This window comes from Monodon monoceros, unplaced genomic scaffold (genome assembly GCF_005190385.1).
Source record: "Monodon monoceros isolate NGI ecotype Baffin Bay Population unplaced genomic scaffold, NGI_Narwhal_1 Super_Scaffold_21, whole genome shotgun sequence".
In the NCBI taxonomy this organism is placed as follows: domain Eukaryota; kingdom Metazoa; phylum Chordata; class Mammalia; order Artiodactyla; family Monodontidae; genus Monodon; species Monodon monoceros.
In genome coordinates, this window is record NW_021703778.1 from 168,995,312 (window position 1) to 169,016,637 (window position 21,326).

Here is a 21,326-nt window from a genome sequence, read left to right on the forward strand (position 1 = left end):
CACACACACACACACACACACACACACACACACACACACACACACACAACTCAGAGACACACCAGACCCTAAGTGTCTCCCGATCAGGGGCCAGCAGCCTGCAGGGAGGGACGCAGTGGTCAGCAGGCACCAGGGGCCGGGCCCCATCCACCATTACCACCCCTCACAGCTGGAGGCACTCTGCTTGAGACAGCACAGCACGGAGCTGAGAGGACCACCAAAATCCCCTCTGCCCCCGGGAGACAGGCAGGAAACTGAGGCACAGGGATGGGGCGGTGGTATCTGTGAAATCCCACGGGCCTGCGGACTGCGTGTCCTCATCTGTGCCACGGGGCCGTGCCAGCTCCCCCTCCCCACATCCGGGCCCCGGCAGCCCCAAGGACTTCTCCTAAAGGCCCTTCATGATAAATGCACGCATGTTTAGGAAGCAAGCTCTGTAATGAGGCATCATTTCCAGATGCCAACTCACAACTCTGGCTCACAAGCATCTCCTTGTCTGAGCCTCTCGGGACATGGACAGGAATAGTGCTGTGCCAGCGAGGCAGCCCCCGGCCCTGCCCCCGGCCCCACTGGCCCTTCCACCACCCCTGCCGCTGCCGGTCCAGGTCCCCGAATCCTACCAGGCGGCCTCAGGGCTGGCATGCCACAGCTAAGCCCTGCAGCCACAGGCAAACCTCCAGAGCTGGGTCCCTGCCTTCCTGACCCAGGACAGGTACCGGCAGAGCAGGGGCCCAGCCAGGCCACCTCACCTTCCCGCCAGCAGGGCAGCCTCCCACTGGGACCTCCCGTTCCCCACAAATTCCCCTCCCGGGCCTGCTGGACACCTCACGCACCCCGAGTATTAAAAGGACAAACCCTAAGGACAGCAGTAAGGACACGAGAGCACGTTATCCGAGGCGGCCACCTGCTTCGGGGGAGGCCCAGTGCCCAGTGGTTCAGAGCAGGACTCTCTGGGCTCTGACCGCCCCCATGGCCATAGGCCACTCTCCCTGCCAAGACCTTCTCCCCCCTAGTCCTCTATGAATCGTGACCAAAAACAGCCTCGGTGCCTGCAGTAAACGGTCAGAACTAAGTCTCGTTCAAGACCACTGAGGGAGGTTGTGTATGCTGGTTTTCTAACACATCAGAGAATGGCATATGTGGATTTATTCCAACCCCCTATGAAGGGGCCCTTCGAGATCCCTAACCCAAGGGTCTGCTTCACTGGTGACAAAGTGGAGCCCGACGATTGGGAGGGGGAGGGGAGGATGGGGGAGGGGCCTCAACAAGGTCAGACTGTCACTCACCGCTCCCCTGACTGAGGGGCTCCGCGGCCCAACTGGACCAGCAGAGGGCCCGGCGTGGTCTACCCCCGAGTGCACCGCGCCGTGGGGAGGTGGTCACGACAGAGCAGGTGCACCTGAGAATTCCCTGCCCCTCCCCACCTCCCTGTCCCTGCGGTGGGCTGACCCCTCCTCCCGCAGGCTCATTCCCAGGTGCAGGAATAGGACACAGCAGCAGGCAGTCACTCGCGCCCGGAGGCCCACACCACGGACAGCCTCAGAAATGTCTGCCGCGCGAGTACCGAAGCCACGTCACCCTCCCCGTCCTCGTGGGGAACACAGAGAACCCAGCCCAGCATGCCTTCCATCTCCCCTTGGCGCCCCCCGCATACCCCCTGAGGCCTCCTAGACCCCATTCTCCCCTTGTGACCGTCCTTTCCGCTTCTTCCAGGCACTAAGCAGCGAACCACGGAAGGGCCAGTGGGGATGCCACCGGGAGACACGGCCTCTCGGCTGGATGCAGGGCTCCCCCCTCCCCCAAAGCTGCCCTGCCCCATTGGCACCCAAGAGTCTGCAAACACCAGCTTGCACATGAGTGAATGAGCACCTTTCAGAGTCAAAGTCATTGGCTGGGCGCTGGCCCGGCAGTCCAAACCGCCTTCTCCTCACCCCCAGGCCTCCCCTCCCCCGAGGGCCCTAAGCCTGCCATTTTCATTAAGGCAAATGAGGCACTACTGCATATATTTTCAGCCGGAGAAAAGGGAGCCCACACACCTAGTCAAAAGTCACCAGAGGCGTGGTCTGTAGGAGGAGAGAGGAAGGATCAAGGTTGCAATTCAAAAGAAGGAAATTAGAAGCCTTTCCCATTTTCATTCTGCTCCTGCTGGCAATGGCTGCTCTGCCCACAGCCGCAGGGAGTTGGCATGTGTGCCTCTGGGGCGGGGGGGGGGGGGGGGGGGGGCGGGCGGCGGGGTTGGAGCTTGGAAAGCGAAGCCTCGGTGGGTGCAGTGGAGGAGGGCAGCAAGCGATCCCTCCTGGCCACTGCTTTCTGATTTTGGGTCAGATCAGTCCCCCACCTGGGCAAGCACTTGGAAGGTGAGGGCCTGAGGTTAGAAACTGGGCCACCGTGGATGCTGAAAGCCCCAGCGTGGCAGGAATGTCACACAGAAAAGAAGGCCCAATGGCACTGGTTCGGCTGCATGGGGAGAAGGGGCCAGGCTGGGAACAGCCACCAGGGCAAGGCTGATACCCAGGGAGGACCTTGCATCTAGAACTTCCTCAAGTTCCTCCAGGGTCTCTGAGCCCCCATGGACCTGGTCCAATTGCCTCATCTCCCAGCTGGGTAAACTGAGGCCCAGGGAAAACGAGGCAGAAAGGAAGCAACACGTAGAGAAAAGTCCAGGAAGCAAAGATAGATATACGTGGAAACATCTACCCAACTCTAAACCCTCACATGAATACAGACAACCTCAGGAAAGAGGAACAAGAGGTGTGACTTCTAAGAACAGAGGATGGGGTGGGCGTGAGTCAGAGCTCAACATCCATACCCGCCAGACCACAGGCTCAAACCAAGATGGCCTTTAGATTTCTCTCTCTGACTCTTGCATGGAGCCTCCAGGCGAGGCGCGTGCATTAAGCTCGTTCATTTTTACTTTTTAAAGGCTTCAAGGGGAAGCAACCTAAATGTCCACTGACAGGAATGGATAAAGATGCAGTATATATACACAATGGAATATTACTCAGCCATAAAAAAGAATGAAATAATGCCATTTGCAGCAACACGGAGGGACCTAGAGATCGTCATACTCAGTGAAGTAAGCCAGACGGAGAAAGAAAATTATCATATGATATCATTTACATGTGGAATCTAAAAAAAAATGATACAAATGAACTTATTTACAAAACAGAAATAGACACACAGACTTAGTAAACAAACTTACGGTTACCAAAGAGGAAGGGGGAGGAGGGATAAACTAGGAGTTTGGGATTGAAATATACACACTACTGTATATAAAACAGATTACCAACAAGGACCTCCTGTTTAGCACAGGGAACTACACTCAATATCTTGTAATAACCTACAATGGAAGAGAATGTATAAAAAAGTATATTTTTATATATAAGTACAACTGAATCACTTTGCTGTACACCTGAAACTAACACAGCACAGACTAACTAAATCAACTATCTTTCGGTAAAAATTTTAAAAAAGAAACTGAACAAAATTTTTTAAATATATATATATATATATAAATTTAAAAAAAAAATTTTTTTTAAGGCTTCAGGGAGGGATTTCACTACCCCTCCCACTGTGGTTCTAGATCTTTCCTGGGCCACAGACCACTCTCCACCTCTGAGAACCTGCATAAGTACACAGCCATGTTGGGGGCCCAGGGCTCCCCAAAGCCTGTCATGCCCAGATTAAGGAGAGACCACTGAGCGTGTGTCCACTGAAGGTCAGCACAGAGCAGGGCACAGCTGACCTTGAAGCAGCAGGGACTGCGGAGGGACCACAGGAGGCTGAGCCAACCCAGGTGTCTCCCTCCCGTCACAACCCCCCAAATAAAGCCCCAGGCCAGGAGGTTCCAGTGACCCCACCTGTGCCGCATTTTTGGAGGGCAAGGGGGCAGACTCGGGGGGGGCGGCCACCACCCCGACCTCCCCCCCCGCCACTTTCCCGCTCATGAGTTTGGGTTGCACCACAAACAAGGGGTCTTTTCATCCAGCATTACCCACAGTGTTTCAGCCCCACACGCTTGGGAGCGGATCACATTGCCCACAACCAGGCCAGCTCACGGGAACGAGGCCTTAACTCGGGGGACAGGGATTATGGACTCTGCAGGGAGAGAGGCGAGATGAAAACAGCACGGTGCTGGGGACCACCCTCCAGGGCGGGGACCTCGGAGGGAGGGCAGGGAGCATCCTAGGGGGCCTCCTGGACACACTGAGGAGCTGCTGCGGGTCAGCAGGAGTTCCCACAGGCGGGGCGGGGGCTGCAGGGGCTGCATGGGGGCGTGGAGCAGGGCTCACAAGAAACCCTCGGCCCCAGGCCAGGAAATGCCCTCAGCAGAGGAGTGACAGCAGCAGGAACGGGGGCCCAGCGGCTGCATGGGGTGCTGGGGGCCTCCAGGGAGCTGACACCAAGGATCGCCCCCTCCCGCCAGCCCACCACCGCCAACTGCATCTCCAGAGTAAGATGCCTCAGAATGGGGCTCTCCTCAGACCTTCCTGGCCCCCAAGGTCAGGGAAGCCCGAATATTAGCCCCTCTTCCCGGGGCCAAGCCAGTCTTCATCAGGCCTTCAAAGGGGGGAGGGGCATGGGGGAGCCGTGCTGCTATCATCTCACCGGTTGCCCTGATGCTCCCCGCCACACACACACACACACACACACACACACACACACCCAACAGTGGGCTCAAGGGCACAGGAAGGGCAGTAACCAGTGGGGTCGAGGCCAGGACCAGAGCACCAGGTGTGGTGCGTAATGGCTTCACCCGCCAGGGAGCGGCTGGCGTAATGACCCGCAGCTGCACCCAGGCAGCTCAGTTAACCCCGAGATGGTGAGAATGCCTGCTGCCCGTCACAGCCACGCGTGGAGGGCTGGAGGGGGACCGTGCTCAGAGCTGGGGACCGGCCGGAGCAGGTCTGCAACCTCCTCTACACACAGAGGGGAGGGAGGAGAGGGCCTGTGTCCATCCCCCTGCAACCTACCCCACCTCACCCCACCGTCTGAAAAGCCATTTTCTTTGTTTTCGGATCCCGCAGGCCTCCTGGCCTTGTTTCGAGGATAAGGAGCTGGTGGCTGGGAGTGGGGGGCTGGGATCTACGGGGGAGACCTCTGCAGCCTCCCGGAGCCCCGTGGCCTCTTGGGCTTGGGTGTCCTACACATACACGTGAACCCACACACAAGGCCACCAGCGGGAGTGGCATCCATGGCTGCAGGGCAAACGGCAAGAGCCTGGCTTGAGGCTCCTGCAGACGCGGGGTGGGCGAGGGCTGCTGGTCACACATCCTGTGACTGTCCATCTCTAAGGGCAGACCTAAGCCTCAAGGGAAGGGCGGGATCTCAGTGGGTGCAGGAGGTAAGAAAGGGCAATTCCTGCCAGCAGAAGCCCTAAGGGCCTGCTCTGCACCGGCAAGGCAAGCAGACCCTGGGATCGTGCGTGGAGCCTGGCAGGAAGGGACAGAGCCCCCGACACCACGCTCACACGCAGAGCTTCCTTCTGTGCACAAGTGCAGTGCACGGCGCAGCAAGGAGTCGTCCAGATCAGCGCTGCCGACAGAACTCTCTGGAAGGACGGAGATGTTCCTTTTCTGCAATGACACGGTGCAAAGCACTGGCAAGGGGGCTAAGCGCAGTTCAGAAGCTGAAACACTCGTGTTACTCAATCCTAATTAAGTTGAATTGAAACAGCCTCATGTGACTAGTGGGCAGCTCAGGGCTAGAGCCAGGAAACCCTGAAGTGGGGTCGCCACCCGTTAGGCAGAGGGGACAGGAGTGTAGGTGAGACGAAGGGGCCCAAACTCAGAGGGCACAGAGTCAACAGGATGGTGACCAGGATGACACTGGACTGCTGGGTCTCCAGGTCAGCAGCGAAAGGTAGAGAGAGACTGGGGGCTTAGCCCGGAGTGACGCTTCCCAGTACGGGCAGGAGACAGCTAGAGAAAGCCAGAAGCCGCTACCAGGGAGGTCGGCGGTGCCCAGCCACTGGACCAAGCTGGAACTGCCTTTCCCGGGGTCCAGGACTGCCAGGGGCCAAGAAGCTGCGGATGGGAAGGTGGGCTGGGCCTCTGGTGCTCCTCGGAGGATTGGGTGGGGAAGGAAGGGAGCCGGGGGCAGGAAAACAGAAAGGAGAAGATTTTGTTTATTGCTTTGGACTAGGAAACATGAGCCTGTTTTCAGGGGAAGGAGCCCGGAGAGACCCGGGAACAAGAGGAGGGAGACAATGGTGGGGGGAGGTCCCACGGGAAGGGCTGGGAAAGGCGAGGAGAGGCAGGGAGCCCTCCCCGCCAGGGCAGAGGGTGCTGAGAGAGGGAGAAACCTGCTGCTTAATTTTCTGTCCCGTATAAGAGCGGTGTGTGCACGTTCCAGAAAACACAGAAAAAAAAGGAGAAAGGGCACGGCGGGAGCCTCCCATTGTCCCATCAGCTCCGAGAGATGTGAAGCGGCCGGGAAATCGAGCCTTCTGAGAGCCCTGGCACAGGCAGCGTGGCCGGAACCCGCCACAAAGGGCCACTCCCAGAGCGGGCTCATTAGGGAGAGGAGCCGGTGCGGCGCGCTCCGTGACGGGCGGGCGCATTCAGGGCCGCCGGACAATCGGGCCCTTGTGGGGGGGGTTGGGAGGGTGGCTCCCGGAGCCTCTGATTCCAAGACAAGAGCGTGCCTCCTTCTAGCCTTACAACCCGGGAGCCGACGGAAAGACAGATTTGGGAAGACAAAGAGATCCTTCCCCTGACAGTGGATGGGCTATTTTTGGAAATGGGTCGGCTCTTCTCCCAAGCTGCCGTCTGGGTGCCACTGGCCCAGCCTGCCTCTGCTCCCTTGACCGCAGCCTTAAAAGGCCCCCACCCCGTCTGGGGCGGCCTAGCACCCCACAACAGGGGTGGCAAAGGCGGCGCCTCCGTGCCGATGCCTGGCAGTCTATTCTAGCTCCCAGGGCGGGGAGCTGGGGGAGCAAACCGGGCTGTGTCCAGAGCTGGGGTAGGTGCTCAGGAAATGCAAGGCCAGGCTCAAACCCAGCTTTCCACTGCTGCCTGGGAGCCCCGCCGGGCGAACCAAAGCCAGCTCCCGGGGCATCCACACGGCGAATGTCGGCAAGGCAGTGTACAAACGGGCCTGTTTCACCCTCACGGCTAACGTGAGCTGACACCAGCCTCCCCGCCCTGCGGGCCAGGCTCCGTGATGCCCCAGTGTGGGGCCACGTCCTTGCCTCCGGCTCACCTGCTGATGGGCCATCTCCAGCTTGGGCAGCCCTGTGGGCCCAGCAGCTTCTCTCCCAGAGCTTCCCACAGTGGCTCTGCAGTCAGCAGAACCCCCAGGAACTTCTACAACCACGGGAGGCTCCAGGACCAACTGGGGCCCATCTCTGGGGGCTTGTCCAGGCAGTGGCACTTTTTAAAGTTTCCCGAGGTGATATCTAATATGCAGCCGAGGTTGGGAACCACTGATAAAAGCAAACGTGTATATAGCAAAGGAAACCATAAACAAGACGAAAAGACAGCCCTCAGAATGGGAGAAAATATTTGCAAACAAATCAACAGACAAAGGATTAATCTCAAAAATATATAAACAGCTCATGCAGCTCAATATTAAAAAAAAAACAACCCAGTCCAAAAATGGGCAGAAGACCTAAATAGACATTTCTCCAAAGAAGGTATACAGATGGCCAACAAACACATGAAAGGATGCTCAACATCACTAATCATTAGAGAAATGCAAATCAAAGCTACAATGAGGTATCAACTCACACCAGTCAGAATGGCCATCATCAAAAAATCTACAAACAGTAAATGCTGGAGAGGGTGTGGAGAAAAGGGAACCCTCTTGCACTGTTGGTGGGAATGTAAATTGACTATGGAGAACAATATGGAGGTTCCTTAAAAAACTAAAAATAGAACTACCATATGACCCAGCAATCCCACTACTGGGCATGTACCCAGAGAAAACCATAATTCAAAAAGACACATGCACCCCAATGTTCACTGCAGCTCTATTTACAATAGCCAGGTCATGGAAGCAACCTAAATGCCCATCAACAGATGAATGGATAAAGAAGATGTGGTACATATATACAATGGAATATTACTCAGCCATAAAAAGGAATGAAATTGGGTCATTTGTAGAGACATGGATGGACCTAGAGACTGTCATACAGAGTGAAGTAAGTCAGAAAGAGAAAAACAACTATCGTATATTAATGCGTATTATGTGGAATCTAGAAAAATGGTACAGGTGAACCGGTTTGCAAAGCAGAAACAGAGATGCAGACATAGAGAACAAACGTATGGACACCAAGGGCGGGGGAAAGCCGGGGGGGCGGGGGATGAACTGGGAGACTGGGATTGACGTATATACACTAATATGTATAAAACAGATAACTAATTAAACAAATAAAAATAAACCAAAAACAACAAGCAAAGAAAAGCAAACATGTATTTTTTAGTAACTGTTAAAAGGAAACAGGGAAGTTGGGGAGAGGAGAGGCAGCGGGATATACAAGTTACCATCCTGGGAGTGGGGGGCAGGTCTGTTTGTTTGTTTTGAAGTAGCTGAAGACCATTTGGTGCCAAATGGAACAAATGCAAAAAAGAAAGGCAAGTGGCCAAAGTGGCTTGATCACTGTCGGGTTTAAAACAAGAGGGAGACCTCGTCCAGTGCCTCCGGGCTGCCCATTCCTCACTCCGACATTTACTGAGCACCCACCATGTGCCAGGAAGACTGGACCCCGCCCTGGGGAAGGTTGTGGTCTTGGGGAGAGATAGGACAGCAAATGGCAAAAGTCCAGAACAGGTGGCCTCGTCCCGGGCAACCCCACACCAGGGAACCAGAGCCAGGCATTCTCCTCTAGCACCAAACCTGCTACCCAGCCCTGCAGGAGGTGATCGGATGGCAGAGGCAGGTAATTCCACCGGGGCACTCACCACAGCCCCTCACGAGGACAGGCTGGCCAGCCAGGGGTCTCGGTCTAAGCTAGTGCTGGACAGAGCAGTGCCTGTGTGTCATGGCAACCACAGCACCGCCACCACCCAGACCTGCCCCAAGCTGAGGGCCAGCCACCAGGCAAGAGACCTAACCACAAAGGTAACAACAAGAGGCAGGATGGGCAGGGCAGGTGGCCCTTTCCCTGTGGCTCTGCCAGTTGTAGAGGATGCTAGGGTCTCTGGGACCCTGGGCGGGGCCCATCCAAGCTTCCCGTTTTACAGATGGGCAAACAAGGGGCTTGCATTAGGTCAGGTCACGAGTGGGCTCAAGCTGCTCGTTCTGTGTCATCTAATCCACACAGAACAGCCCTGGAGGGCACAGCCATGTCCCCAAAGCCCCAGATGTAGTGACCATATCACCCGTGTATGTATTAAGTGAGGCACAGGGGAAAGGGAGGGGATGGTCTATGTAAAAGTACCGGTTTCTGAGTGCACCCCTCACACGTAACTGTGGAAAAACTCTCAGAGAAGGTCACAGCTAGAAAAGCCCAGCCCAGGGACTTCGGGGGGGTGGGAGGGGGAATGCAGGTACAGTGGGAGGAGTGCCACAGACCCCACCTGCCCAGCATCGCCCAGTCACCCGTCAGCCCTCAGAGCCAGATGTGCCTGCTCCCCAGCTGTTCCTCCCGCCACGCCTGGCCTCTCCCCTGCCCTCCTCTGCTTGTACTGACCGGCTCCACCTCCCAGGCCCATCTCAGCTCCCAACTTCAGCCACCCCCTCCGCTGAGCTCCGGCACACCTGAAGGGGTTGAGAGCCAAACTAGGGCACTTCCGAGAGTGAAAGGGGCTTGATGAGCACTCATACGGGGACGAGGGGGGCACAGGTGGGCGCAGGCTCCAGCATCACGCCGGACGGCCCCCTCCTCACCCCACATGATCTGATGGGACTTGCCTCATTGCCCTGAGCCTTTTCCTCAGCAGAAACGGGGACCCCAGTGCATCTCAGCACCGTTGTGGCCAAGCCTGGGGCGGTTCCCCCTTCCCTTCCAAGTCTCCTCTGAGTGCCTTTAGGGCTCCGGGCAGTTTGCTCCAGGGTTTCCGGCTTTCCCAGGCATGGCATTTCCTCCACTCTAAGATACCATCAGTCACAGATGCCCAATTTTCCAGAGTAAGGGAGGGGAAGACCGTGCAGTAAACACACACACTGATTCTAAGATGCACCCTGCACTGCCACAGGGGAGGGGAAAAAGCCCATCTTTGAATTCAGGAAATAACAAATGACGAAGGCCTCTGGCCAATGGGGAAGCAGGAAGGAGGAAAGGGAAACAGACCCTCACCTACGTCCCAGGGCTCCCGGCTTCTGCTTTGGTCAAGTGATGCTCCACACCTCTGTTTAAACATCATACACAGGGTGATCCCAAGAACACTTACAAACGAATCGATAAAACTCCTGATCCTTCTGCCCTGCTCCCCAGACAGCAGAGGCCAACAGTGGCTCGTTCGAGAGCAGGCAGGCACTCATCACCAGGGCACTGACCCAGCCCCAGACCTGCCCTATCACACTCCACCCACCTGCCCCCTCTGGCCTGTGGCAGCAGAGGGCAGCAAGAGGGGAACGTGTGACAATGACCAGCTCTGGGTGCCTGGGAAGAGGGGCACCATTCCTCCCCGTTCATGATCAAAGGAGCATCACGTCCCTTTAGCAGACAAGTTTGTTCCTCTGTCGCCAGGCTTTGGGGAAGCCACTGGGGTCCCCTCATCGCCTCCCCAGCTCTGATGAAATCCCAGAGCACTCCCTGCCTGGATCCCGGGCACCCAGGTTGCAGGTGTGGGCAGAGCAACCGTGGGTGTAACTACCCTGTGGAGAGGTACAGTGACGCTGCAGAGAGAGAGTCTGTCGCCCACAGGTGCTGCTCTACCCGAGCCCCAGGGCAGCTCAGGACTGACCCCTGACCCCACAGGTCAGGAGTCACAAGCAGGCAGACGGGGGTTGGGGGCAGGGCTTTGGGGCAGACCCTCCTGATCTGAGAACCTCAGAGAAGTTTCTCTCCCATGACCACAGTCACAGCTATCGCCACCCTGGAGGCCCCAAGCTTCCTGTCCCTCTGTCCCCAGCCCGGCCGCCACCACGACAGACCCCAGGTTAATGCTCCGGAACCGTCGCTCCCCAAGCCTGGCTACATGAATCATCGTGAGCGGCACTCAGAATTCAGACTGAGTAACCACTCAATAAACGTCTGCTCTTGTCTTCCTTCCTGCTTGAAGGGTAAATTCTCTCAGCCACCCAGCCCTGCCCGCCCACCTCCCTGACTATTCTCTACTCGCTGTTCTGTACTCACACAACCAGATGCCCAGCTCTCTGGGTGTCCCATTACAGTGGGTTCAGGAATGCCCTGTGCTTGCATGCCTCCCCCGACAGGGAGCTCCCCACCTCCAGATGCAACCTAGTCCACCTGGACTGCTCTTGTCTGTGAGGGCTGAAATCCGAATTGCTGGAACTTTGGGGGTCCACCCTGGGGGGCTACACACAGCACTGACCCCGCTGGGCTGACAGCTCTCCCCGCCCAGCAGCAGCCCCCCAGCCCCAAAGCTTTTCTTCCCCCGGCTCAATGTTCTGGTTCTTTCTGTTCCCATGAGGAGGCTTCCAGGCCCCGGGCCTCCCCCACGCGTCATGAGAACACCTTGCAGGCCCTGGGCTCTTGGCACCCATGGTCCAGATCCACCTGCAGACCTGCTGCTGCTGCTGGAATGCCACCCCCCCCCTTCCATTCAACTAGACAACAACTCATTTGACTCTGACACAGGGTGGGCACAAGGGCCCCCCTCACAAGCATGTGTCAGGGGGTCCCCCATCCCCACCCCGAGGAGGCAAGTCTGCAGGGTCCAGGTGACAGTGGAGGGTCACTGAACCCATCCTTTAAGGCTCAGTTCTAGGACCAGAGTAGTATCATCCTCAAGACACAGATGAGGCTCCGAGGTGCAGTAAGCTGCCACCTCACACACGCTGCACAGTTTACACACATCACCACACTCCCTCCTCCCTCAACCCAAAGGCGGGCAACGGCTTCCCACTTTGCAGGTGAGAAAACAGAGGTCCACAGGGGTCCTGGAACTCGAGCAGGGTCGTAGGCTTCCAATTCCTTGTGCTGATGACAAGGACAAACACAGCACAGAAAATCCCCACGGGTGCAAAACACAGACAATGAGCAGCAGAGGATTTCCTTGCTAATCGCGCTGCCCCGGGAACGATACGAAACCAAGTGTGTGTCCTAAGAACTCAGAGGCCGGGCCATGGGTAAGGGGTCTGCTGGGGCCACAACAGCAGAGGGAAACCAGCCTGGCAGGGAAGCGAGGGAATGAAAAATATAAGTGAGGAGGGACTCCGTGCACGGAAGCCTGCGCTTTCCCCATCCCACTGATGTCCGGAACCGTGAACAGTCATGCCAGGAAGCAGGACAGCATGACTGAGCCTCTGGGTCTGGACTGAGAACAGGTGCCACACCTTTGCTACACAGGTCCAGCCCCTGGAGCTCCCGCCCCATCCTGCCTGGGTCCATCTACAGGGGGCCCTGCCCAGGACCAAGCTCCGGACAGCCTTCCACTGTTGGTGGGGGTCTCCCGTGAGAGTCTCAGGCTGTCCCGGTCCAGAGGGACAGCAGGCACAGGGCGGCAGGCCCAGTCTGACACCAGAGGCCAAGACTGATTCCCCAGACTGATCCCAGGCCCCCCAGCCAGCCCACGGGACTGGGAGCAGGTCACCATACCGCGCCATGCCTCAGTTTCCCCACCTGCGATATGGGACCATTTGGGAGCTCTGAACAGAATGGAGCTGGGACTGGGACACCCTCTGTGGTAAACTGTGAAGTGCTGGGCACACCCTGGTCCCACCCTGGGTTACAGACCAGTGAGCTCCTTACCACCAGCCCCCTTTGGTATGTGGCCCTGGGGGCTCCGTACCCCAAGGCCAGTACCCCAAGGCCAGTGACTGGATGGTCAGGGTCAGGATGCGGAGGGAGGGGGAAAAGCTTATTCAGCCTGCCCCATTGTCTTTACTGACCTTTGCCCCCAGGCCTGACGGGGTTTAGGAAAAGCTGCCTTATTAGCATCCTGCCCAGGAGCTGCTGAGCTGGGAGGCCCCTCATAAAAGACCTATTCAGGGCCAGAGGCCCAGACCACCCTCGCTCCATCCTCCCTTTAAACCAACAAAAACACAAGCAGGAGGACAAACCCATCTTATTTTGAGAAGCTCAAATTTTTAATCCAAACTTTTAAAAGTAAACAGGGCCCACACAAAGGCTGCTGGAGGCCCCGGTTTCTGTGGGTTAGCTAAAGGGGAGTGGACCCCGTGGTGTGATGGGGGGACTGGGACAGATGTGAATGGGGACGTGGCGGGGAAGGGAGAAAGAAGGTGGGACACCCAGGATGGGGAGGGGGAGGGGAGAATTGTTGAAAATACTTTTGTTTGGAAATTGCATCAGTTCAAAGTGGCAAACCTGACTTTCTGATGTTTGGGGTTCGCCTGCCTCAGTTTGCCCCACCAGATTAGAGTAAAGAGCATCCCAGTCCAGACTTTAGTCAGCCCAGCCCAGACCTCTATCAAAACAAAACAAAACAAAACAACCCAGAGAAAGGCCTATTTGCATCCCCATTCACAGGCCCACCAGGCCCAGCCCCAGCCAGGGACGGCCTGGAATACCGATGGGCCACCACCCACCACAGCTGCTTAGGGCCCTTACAGCATCCTGAAGGGCTGCAGGTACCCTGCAGCTTCCGAGAGAAGACTACAGGGCCACTACTCCCCAGCACATCCGCAAGTGCCACCAGACACCGGCTCAGTCGCAGACATTCAAGCGAGCTGTCTGTCTAAACAGCAAACAGAGTTTCAAAGAGAACACCGATGTCTATCTGGCAAACCCCCAACAGGTCCCTCTCTTTTTCATGAGGAGCCTTGGAAGAAGTATGCACGGCAAGGATTCTGACAACTGTCGAGGCCCACTGTGTGTAGGGATAAAGGGGGCACTTTGGGTTTTGCCCCACTCTACAGAAGAGCAGAAAGGGGCTCAGGGCAGTTACGTAACTGGCCAAAGAGAAGAGGGAAGAGTGTAGACTTGAACACGAGACAGTCTGAGCCCTCTGGGTAACGGGGTTATCAGCCATCTGCTCAGTGGTCACCGATAAGGAAGTGACACTTCCCAGGACAGGAGAAAGAGGGCAAACGCGGGTCAGGAACCAAGAACAGGGAGTCAGCACTGTCAGCTGATGACTATTATCGGCCACAATGACAGCGGGCTGCTGGAGAGGCAAGCCAGCCCACGGGCCTGGGCAGTAGAGGACCCCCAGGGCACCACCCAGGCAGCTGGGACTGAGACATCTGAATCTCAGTTGCTTTCCCAGGAAACGCTCAGAACCTCTCTGAGCCTCCACTTGCTTGGCTGTAAAATGGGGATAAGGGCCCGAGGCACAAGCCTGGTATCTGACTCCTTTCGCCACCACCCAGACTGAGAGGCCTGTTACCTGCCTCCATCTCTGGCTCGCTCTCCGCTCAAAACTACAGGTCCAAGTACAGAAAAGTGTTTTCTAAGAGATGGGCCTTTCCTTGTTTCCAGGCATCCTACTCATATTGTTGGGAGAACAACTCAAGGCCACGCCTGACTTTATGAGACAAAACTAAAGGACAGCGATGCCACCTATAACTGAAATTCATGATGATAATGCTGAATGTTTATGTCACCCCAACACAAAGCTTTGCCACCACCAAATCGGTGGCAGTCCTGTTCTGAGTGTGCGTGGGACCGGTGGCAGCATGGGTTCTGCAGGAAACCCTACAGCTCCACCCGTCCCGCCCTCCCCCAGTGGGGTGGGAACCTCACTCCTGCTCTGTTCACTGAGGCAGCAAAACGCTGAGCCAGACGGGGTCCGCGTCTCCTTGTCCAAAACATGACAGAACTTCTCAGCAAATATGCTCTGACACTCCGGAGCTTCAGTGCCCTGCTGAGAATCGCCCTCGCCAAGTGTCATTGATGACGCAGCTGAAAACCAGAAACGTTTCATTTCCTAGCCACAGGCAGGACTGCAGCAACCCCCCGCCTCGTACTGCACTCGGGCAAACCGAGGCCCAGAAATCTGACCCTCCCAAGGCCCCCAAGAAGCCGAGGCCGGAGAGGCTGGGCCTGGGACTCCTCACTTCCCAGATGGTGCAACCTTAACATATTAAACCGCCTAACGCTGAGCTACTCCCACTGGCCTTAAGGAGACTGCTGGTGGGAGGTGGGGTGGATACAGAGTTACCGAGGGAAACCCAAGTTGTAGCCTTAGATTGCTAATCAGTAACAAAATATCCCTCTAAACCTAGTCCTGCCCTGAACTCACAGGCTGGGAAGGTAAACGAAGGAAAAATGGTGCTGGGCTATCACCCCACCTCCCGGGGTCCAGTTCCCACCCCCGCCCCCCCCCCCCCCAAGGCACCTGCAGAGGCCACTTGGCCACCAAACCAAAGAGAGAGCACCCTGTCCCCACCCCACCCCGCCTCCAGGCTGTCACTCTGGGGAAGAAGAGTCACTTAACGCCTAGATACACTTTCTCTGAACTAGGAAAGCCTTTAAGGAGAACCAGAAAGGGCTGTTTAATCTCCACCTTCAGGCAAAGAGTTCAGGCAGCCGCAAATGCCACCAGAAGTAGGAGCCAAGCCACTAAAAAATGTGGAAGGACAGGGAGATGGGAGAGGAGACAGGCAGCAGGCAGAACCACTGATCAGAGGGCTGGGGATGCGGGCCGGCTGCTCCACTCCTACAGAGCCCTCTGCCTTGGGCCCGACAGTCACACAGGCGTGGAAGACAGTAGCTGAGCTTTCCTGAGGCCAAAGGTCCTCCCATCCACACCCTGGCCGCCGCAGACGACTGTGGCACTTCCTGTAAGGTGACCAACAGTCTACAAACCCTTCAGAGGCTTTTATCTCCACCTCAAATCCAGGAGGTAGGGATTATCGGCTCCATTCTACAGATAAGGAAACCGAGGCCTGCAGAGACAAAAAGCCAGGATTCATTCCAAGCCCGTATTCCTCTGGAAAGTTTTAGAGCCTGGGTTGAGAAAGGTCCCTGAGCCCTGAGAAAGGCAGGACTAAGAACAACCGAGGAAGGCTCTTAGCCCCGGGTACTCTGGCCCACCTGCCTCTGATCCTTCCCAGCAGGCAGGCAGCAGGGAGGTCAGGTGGAATTCCAGCCCCAGCACACAGGTGAACACTGCTTAGGTTTGGGGCTGCCTGTTGCTCCAGATAAGAGAGGGAATTTCACTTTCCCTCAAAGGGCCTTTCTTTCTTTCTTTTCCATTAAAAACTTCCCGCTCTCGGACAACGGTTTCCAGGCAGGGATGCGGTGCCTCCGGCCAGCCCTACAGTGCCAGACTCTGATACTGACAAACTCCGCAGGAGAGGAACTTTTCTGGGGTCTGGCGGTCCCCGGCCCGCTGCGTATTCAGAGGAGCAGGGACACGCCTCCATCACTTAACCAGAAAATCACCACCCAAAGCCCCACTGCGGGTGGGCTCGGGATCCCTCTGGATGCCAGCTGGAGGAGGGGTCTGGAGTGGCGGCCGCCCGCGGGGGAAGGGACTCTGGGCCCGAGACCCGCGCCACCAGGCAGGTGCCGTCCTTACCGTGCAGGCCGTTGGGGATGCTTCGGTGGTGCGGTGGCGCCGACAGGTCGTCCAGGGACCTGCGCGTTGCGACAGCCTTGCCGTCCGGGGCCTTGTGCGGCCCGGGGGGCAGCAGCGGGGGCGGGACGTGGTGGTGGTGGTCGGGGCTGCCGCCGCTGCCGGCGCTCGACGTGCTGCTGCCGTCGCCCACGTCGCGGGTCCCCGCTCCGGCCGCGCCGCCCGCCAGCGGCCCGCTCAGGCTGGCCTGGCTGTCGATGGAGCTACGGGAGCCGGCGCCACCACTGCCGCCGCCGCCGCCGCCGCCGCCGCCGCCGCCGCCCGCGCCCCCCGCCAGCGCCGCGCGCTCCTCGTCCAGCAGCAGCACCAGCTCCTTGAGCTCCAGGTTCTCACGCAGCAGGGCCTCCTGGCGCGCCTCGAGCTCGCGCAGCTTCTGCTGCGAGCGGGCCACCTCGTGCCACACGGCGCCGGCCGCGTGGCGCCCGAAGCGCTGCCACTCGCGCGCCAGCTTGCGCCCCTTCTGCCGGTCGTCGTCGAGGAAGCAGCAGAGCTCGCGCAGCTCCTGGTTGTCGTCCTGCAACCGCTGGTTCACGTCCTTGAGGCCGCGGATCTCCAGCAGGTGCTGCTGCAGCCGCCGGTTCACGTCGCGCATCAGGCCGCCGTGCTCCAGCATGAGGCCCACCTTCTCGCCCTCGGCGCGCCGCAGTCGCCGCGCCAGCTCCTCCTTGCTCCAGCGCAGCAGCTCCTCGTCCGGCACCTGGCTCAGCTCCTCCGACGACGCCGCCGCCGCCGCCGCCGCCGCTGCCGCCGGGGGCTTCGCCATGGCGGGGCCGTCACCGCGGCATCGCCCGCGCCCTCGCCCGGCCGGCGCTCCCCGTGCCGGGGCTGCGCTGGGCCGGTCCGCCCGCGGGCGGGGGGCGACCAGGGGCTCGTGCGGCCTGCCCCGCGCCGCCTCGCGCGCCCTCACGCAGCGCCCTCCCGGGCCGCCCGGGAACCCGCGTGTCTCGAGGCTCAGCGAGCTGGGACCGCTGCTGCGTCGGCGGCTGCAGTGCCGGGCGCTCTCCGGGCTTAGGCGAAGCAAGCGGAGGCCCGCCCCCGGCCCAGCTCCGGAGCCCCAGCCGCCCCGCCCACTCCGGGCGGGGAGGGGCGGGGCCCCGCGGCCCGGCCCCGCCTCCGGGGAAGGGAGCGGGCAAGGCACGGCCGGCCCCCACGTCCCCCCGCGCCGTGCGCCCGCCCGCCCGGGGCCCTGCCACAGGCGCGCTCGAGCCGTGTCCCGCCCCCACGCCCGTCCGATTGGGCCACTCTGGGGGTGTGCGGGAGGGGCGGGGCGCAAGCGGGGGACACCGCGGAGATGGTACAGTCCACTGGCGGTTCAAGTTTCTGCGCCGGGAGGACGCGGCCTCGGCCAATCCCAGGGCTACAGGGCGCTTTTAAAATGCAGGTACGGCTGCAAGGAGGGGGAAGGTGGGAAAGGTAGGGCAGGGCTTCCCTTAAAGGAGACGCGCGGAAATGGTCGCCCAGCCCCTTCCTGGGCCCGCGTGCCCCGCCCGGCCTCCCCCGCCCCAAATAAACAAATAACCAAGATCCGAAGGACAGCTCCCCTTCTCCCTCCCGGGGGCACCAGAGTCCAGCTTAGTGTGAGATACGACGGACAATAAGACTCTGACACGGGGGTCGCTCTCCCCGGCGGCAGAGCGGCTCTTTGTCCCCTTCCCTGCCCCCGGCACCTCCGCCCCCATTTCCACCCCCGTCCCCTGCCGGAGCGCGCCGAGGTTGCGGCGTTCCATTCCAGCCCCGGGTTGCGCACCGGGAAGGCCATGGCCTCGCCAACCGTCCCGGAGCACGGTCCGTACCCTCTTCCCTGCCAGGAGGGGGCGAAGGCGCCGGGGACATGCACCGTTCCCCCGCCAACCCGACCGCTCGTCCCGGAATTCGGGAGAGAATCTGTGATTCACGACGTGGAGACCACTGGGGAAGGTGGAAGATGGTCTCCCACTGGGGTCTTAACTGTGGGGGCGCCGAGTCGGCGGCGAAAAGCCTTCCCCACCGCAGCCTGGCCCGGCACCCGGGTCCTCCCACTGTCTGTGTGAGTCCGTCTCGTTTATCCTCGCGTCCCTGAAGTGCATTTACTGCGCGTCTGCTGCCAGCCGGCCAGAGGTGGGCGTCCCTCCCCCGGGACCTGCAACGAGATAAAATCCGCGCACTCGACCATGAGCGCCCGCGCAACAGCTGATGTCCCCACTTACAGCTGTTCAGCCATTCATTGGACAACTGTGTACAGCCCCTACTGTAAGCCAGGCCTCTTCTAGACCACTGGGGGATTCTGTAGCGGACAACGGCAGAGGCCACTGCCCTCTGGGGGGGGGGGGGACTTTGCACCCTGCGGGGAGGAGGGGAGAGAAGATAATAAACAAACTAGATAGCTATGAGTCTGTAATAAGTGCTGTGCAGGGGATTAAGGCAAGCTGATGTCACAGAAAGTGATTATCAGTTACTTTAGATCCCGTGGTCAGGGAGGACCTCTGAGGAGGTGCGTCTAAGCTGATATCTGAGTGACAAGAAGGACAAAGATAAGGGGGAAGGGCACTCCAGGTGAAGGGAACAGCTAGTGCAGAGGCCCAAGGGTTGGCCTGTTAGTGGCCTATTCAAAGAAGGCCAGTGGGGCTGGGAGGGGGCTCGGGAAGAAGAGTGAGAGATGAGGTCAGAGGGGCCAGATCATCCATGATTCTAAGGCAGCTGGGAAAGCAGTGGGGGGTTAGCAAGATGCAATATGACCTGATTTGCCTTTTAAGAGACTCACTCTGGCCCATGCGTGGAGAAGGGATGGGGGTGGGGGGCGTTGCAGAGAGGTCCAGATTCAGGACCTCATTCCCCACCCTTCTCCCCCTCTCTCCATATAGATGTTCAGGGAGAGGATGTGCCAGGCAGAGCATAGCTTTGAGGGTCAAGCTCCAGGGTAGCTGAGGTTCCCCCAGGCAGGTGAGCCTGCTGGGGGTCACCCTCCCCACTGGGGCATTGTGCTTCGAGGACCCAGCCCAGGGCATCTGAGTTTGAGTTTGAGGAGAGAAAGGGTTCCAGCTCCCGCTTGGGAAGGGTACAGGTCTTTCTTACCCCAAAAGGCCAACCAGATTAAATAGCTCACTGGAGGCTCTCCCCAGAACAAAGCCTGAGCTGGGAGAGTGAGGGGTGAGCACAGGACACATGGGCTCACTAGGGAAGTTGCTGAGATGGTTAACACTGCTTGTGGGAACCGCCACCCCAACTTTGTGTGTGGCCCCAGGTGGTTCCCATGGCCTGCATCTCTGCCCTCTGATCCTGCAGAACTAGCAGCTTCAGCTGAACTCTCCAAGAGAAAAAAAAAAAAAAGCCTCCATCTAGAAGACGGGGCTTGCTTGCATCATCTACAGACTGTGGGACCATGGGTCCCCCTCACCAAGACTCAGGAGAGCATCCCTAACATCCCCCTGGTACAGCAAAGACAAGGTGCTAGAGATGAGGCTCCTGGGTGGGTGGTCCCAGGGACAGTCTTTGCTCTCCGCACCATGGCTGGACAGGCTGGGGCAGAGCAGGTTAGACGGCAGGAGATTGAGAGGGTCCAGAGCTAAAAAAGGGTCCTGAAGCAAGGGGAACCGTCTAAGCCAGAGCCGCCTCCCTAAGGGTCCTGCAAGAGGTGCCAAGCCGCCTCGAACACTCACCATCCAACAGACCCTGTACCCCGAGCCAGGATCTGAAATGTCAAGTGTCTTTGCTGTTTTAGCTCTGCTTTGTCATGAAATCCGTAAAACCAAATCATGGACCTCTAATACAGTAATTCTCTACATGCCCAGTAAAAGTAGTTGTGGGTCTTTTAAAAAATAAAGATGTACCACCACTCCCCAATTTTTTTTCTTCTGAATCTCCAGGACTGTGTGTGTCCATTTAAAGCCACACAAATGTTTTTGAGAGCCCGTACACTAATACATAGTAGACAAAATAATTCCCGATTGCGGTGTCTGTGAACCTGGGAAATGGTGAGAGCACACTGGCAGTAAGCAGACTGTCTCCTCACTGGGAGGGGATGGGGCTTTCTTATCTCCTCTGTGGCTGGGGCCCTGAACAGAGACCTCAGAGCAGCCATTATTTGCTGTTTGCTGAGTGAATGTGTGACCCTTCAGTACGTGACCAATTGAGTCTGAGCCCCTCATTTTGAAGATGAGGAAACTGAGCCCCAGAAGGGAAATGACTTGCCCAAGGTCACTTTCATTCACTGATTTCCTGAACACACAAGCATAATTGGTTAAGTATTTATTCATAAATTCATATGTGTATGTGCAATCCCATATGCATTGTGCACACGTTGTAAGTACCACAGAAGAGCGGGGCAAAACACATCATTGCGGGAGCATCCTAAGGCAGTAGGAGCAGCTTCCTGGAGGAGGTGACCCCCCGGTGAATCTTGCAGAGTGAGTAGGAGTTTATCAGATTGTAGATGGGGAAGGTGAGGGTTGGGATAATCCAGGTGGAGGGAACAGCAGGCCAAGGCCTAGAGGTGAGCAATGGTGAGGGGTGTGTGTAGACACAACCACGCCTTATTGCCGGAACATACAGGAAAGGCAGACAACAGCGGGGAATAGTCACAGGGCAAGTGTGGCCCCCTCCCTGGGGCTCTGATAGTTAACAGCAGCAACAACAGCAATAATAATAACTACCACCTCCTACCACTTACCCAGCACCCAGTGGGTGCCAGGGATTCTAAACCAGCCCTCACGTGATGATCAGAATGGTGGTGTCATTAGC

General features: G+C 58.0%; 1 protein-coding gene across 1 annotated transcript in view; it reads right to left on the reverse strand.

The window, feature by feature from the left end:
• CCDC85C (coiled-coil domain containing 85C) overlaps positions 1-17,373 on the reverse strand; it is an 82,642-nt gene extending 65,269 nt beyond the window's left edge. Inside the window, exon 1 of the mRNA XM_029239289.1 lies at positions 16,554-17,373. Within this exon, the coding sequence (XP_029095122.1) occupies positions 16,554-17,373 (820 nt within the window). The remainder of the gene's footprint in view (positions 1-16,553) is intronic.
• Positions 17,374-21,326: the final 3,953 nt, after the last annotated feature.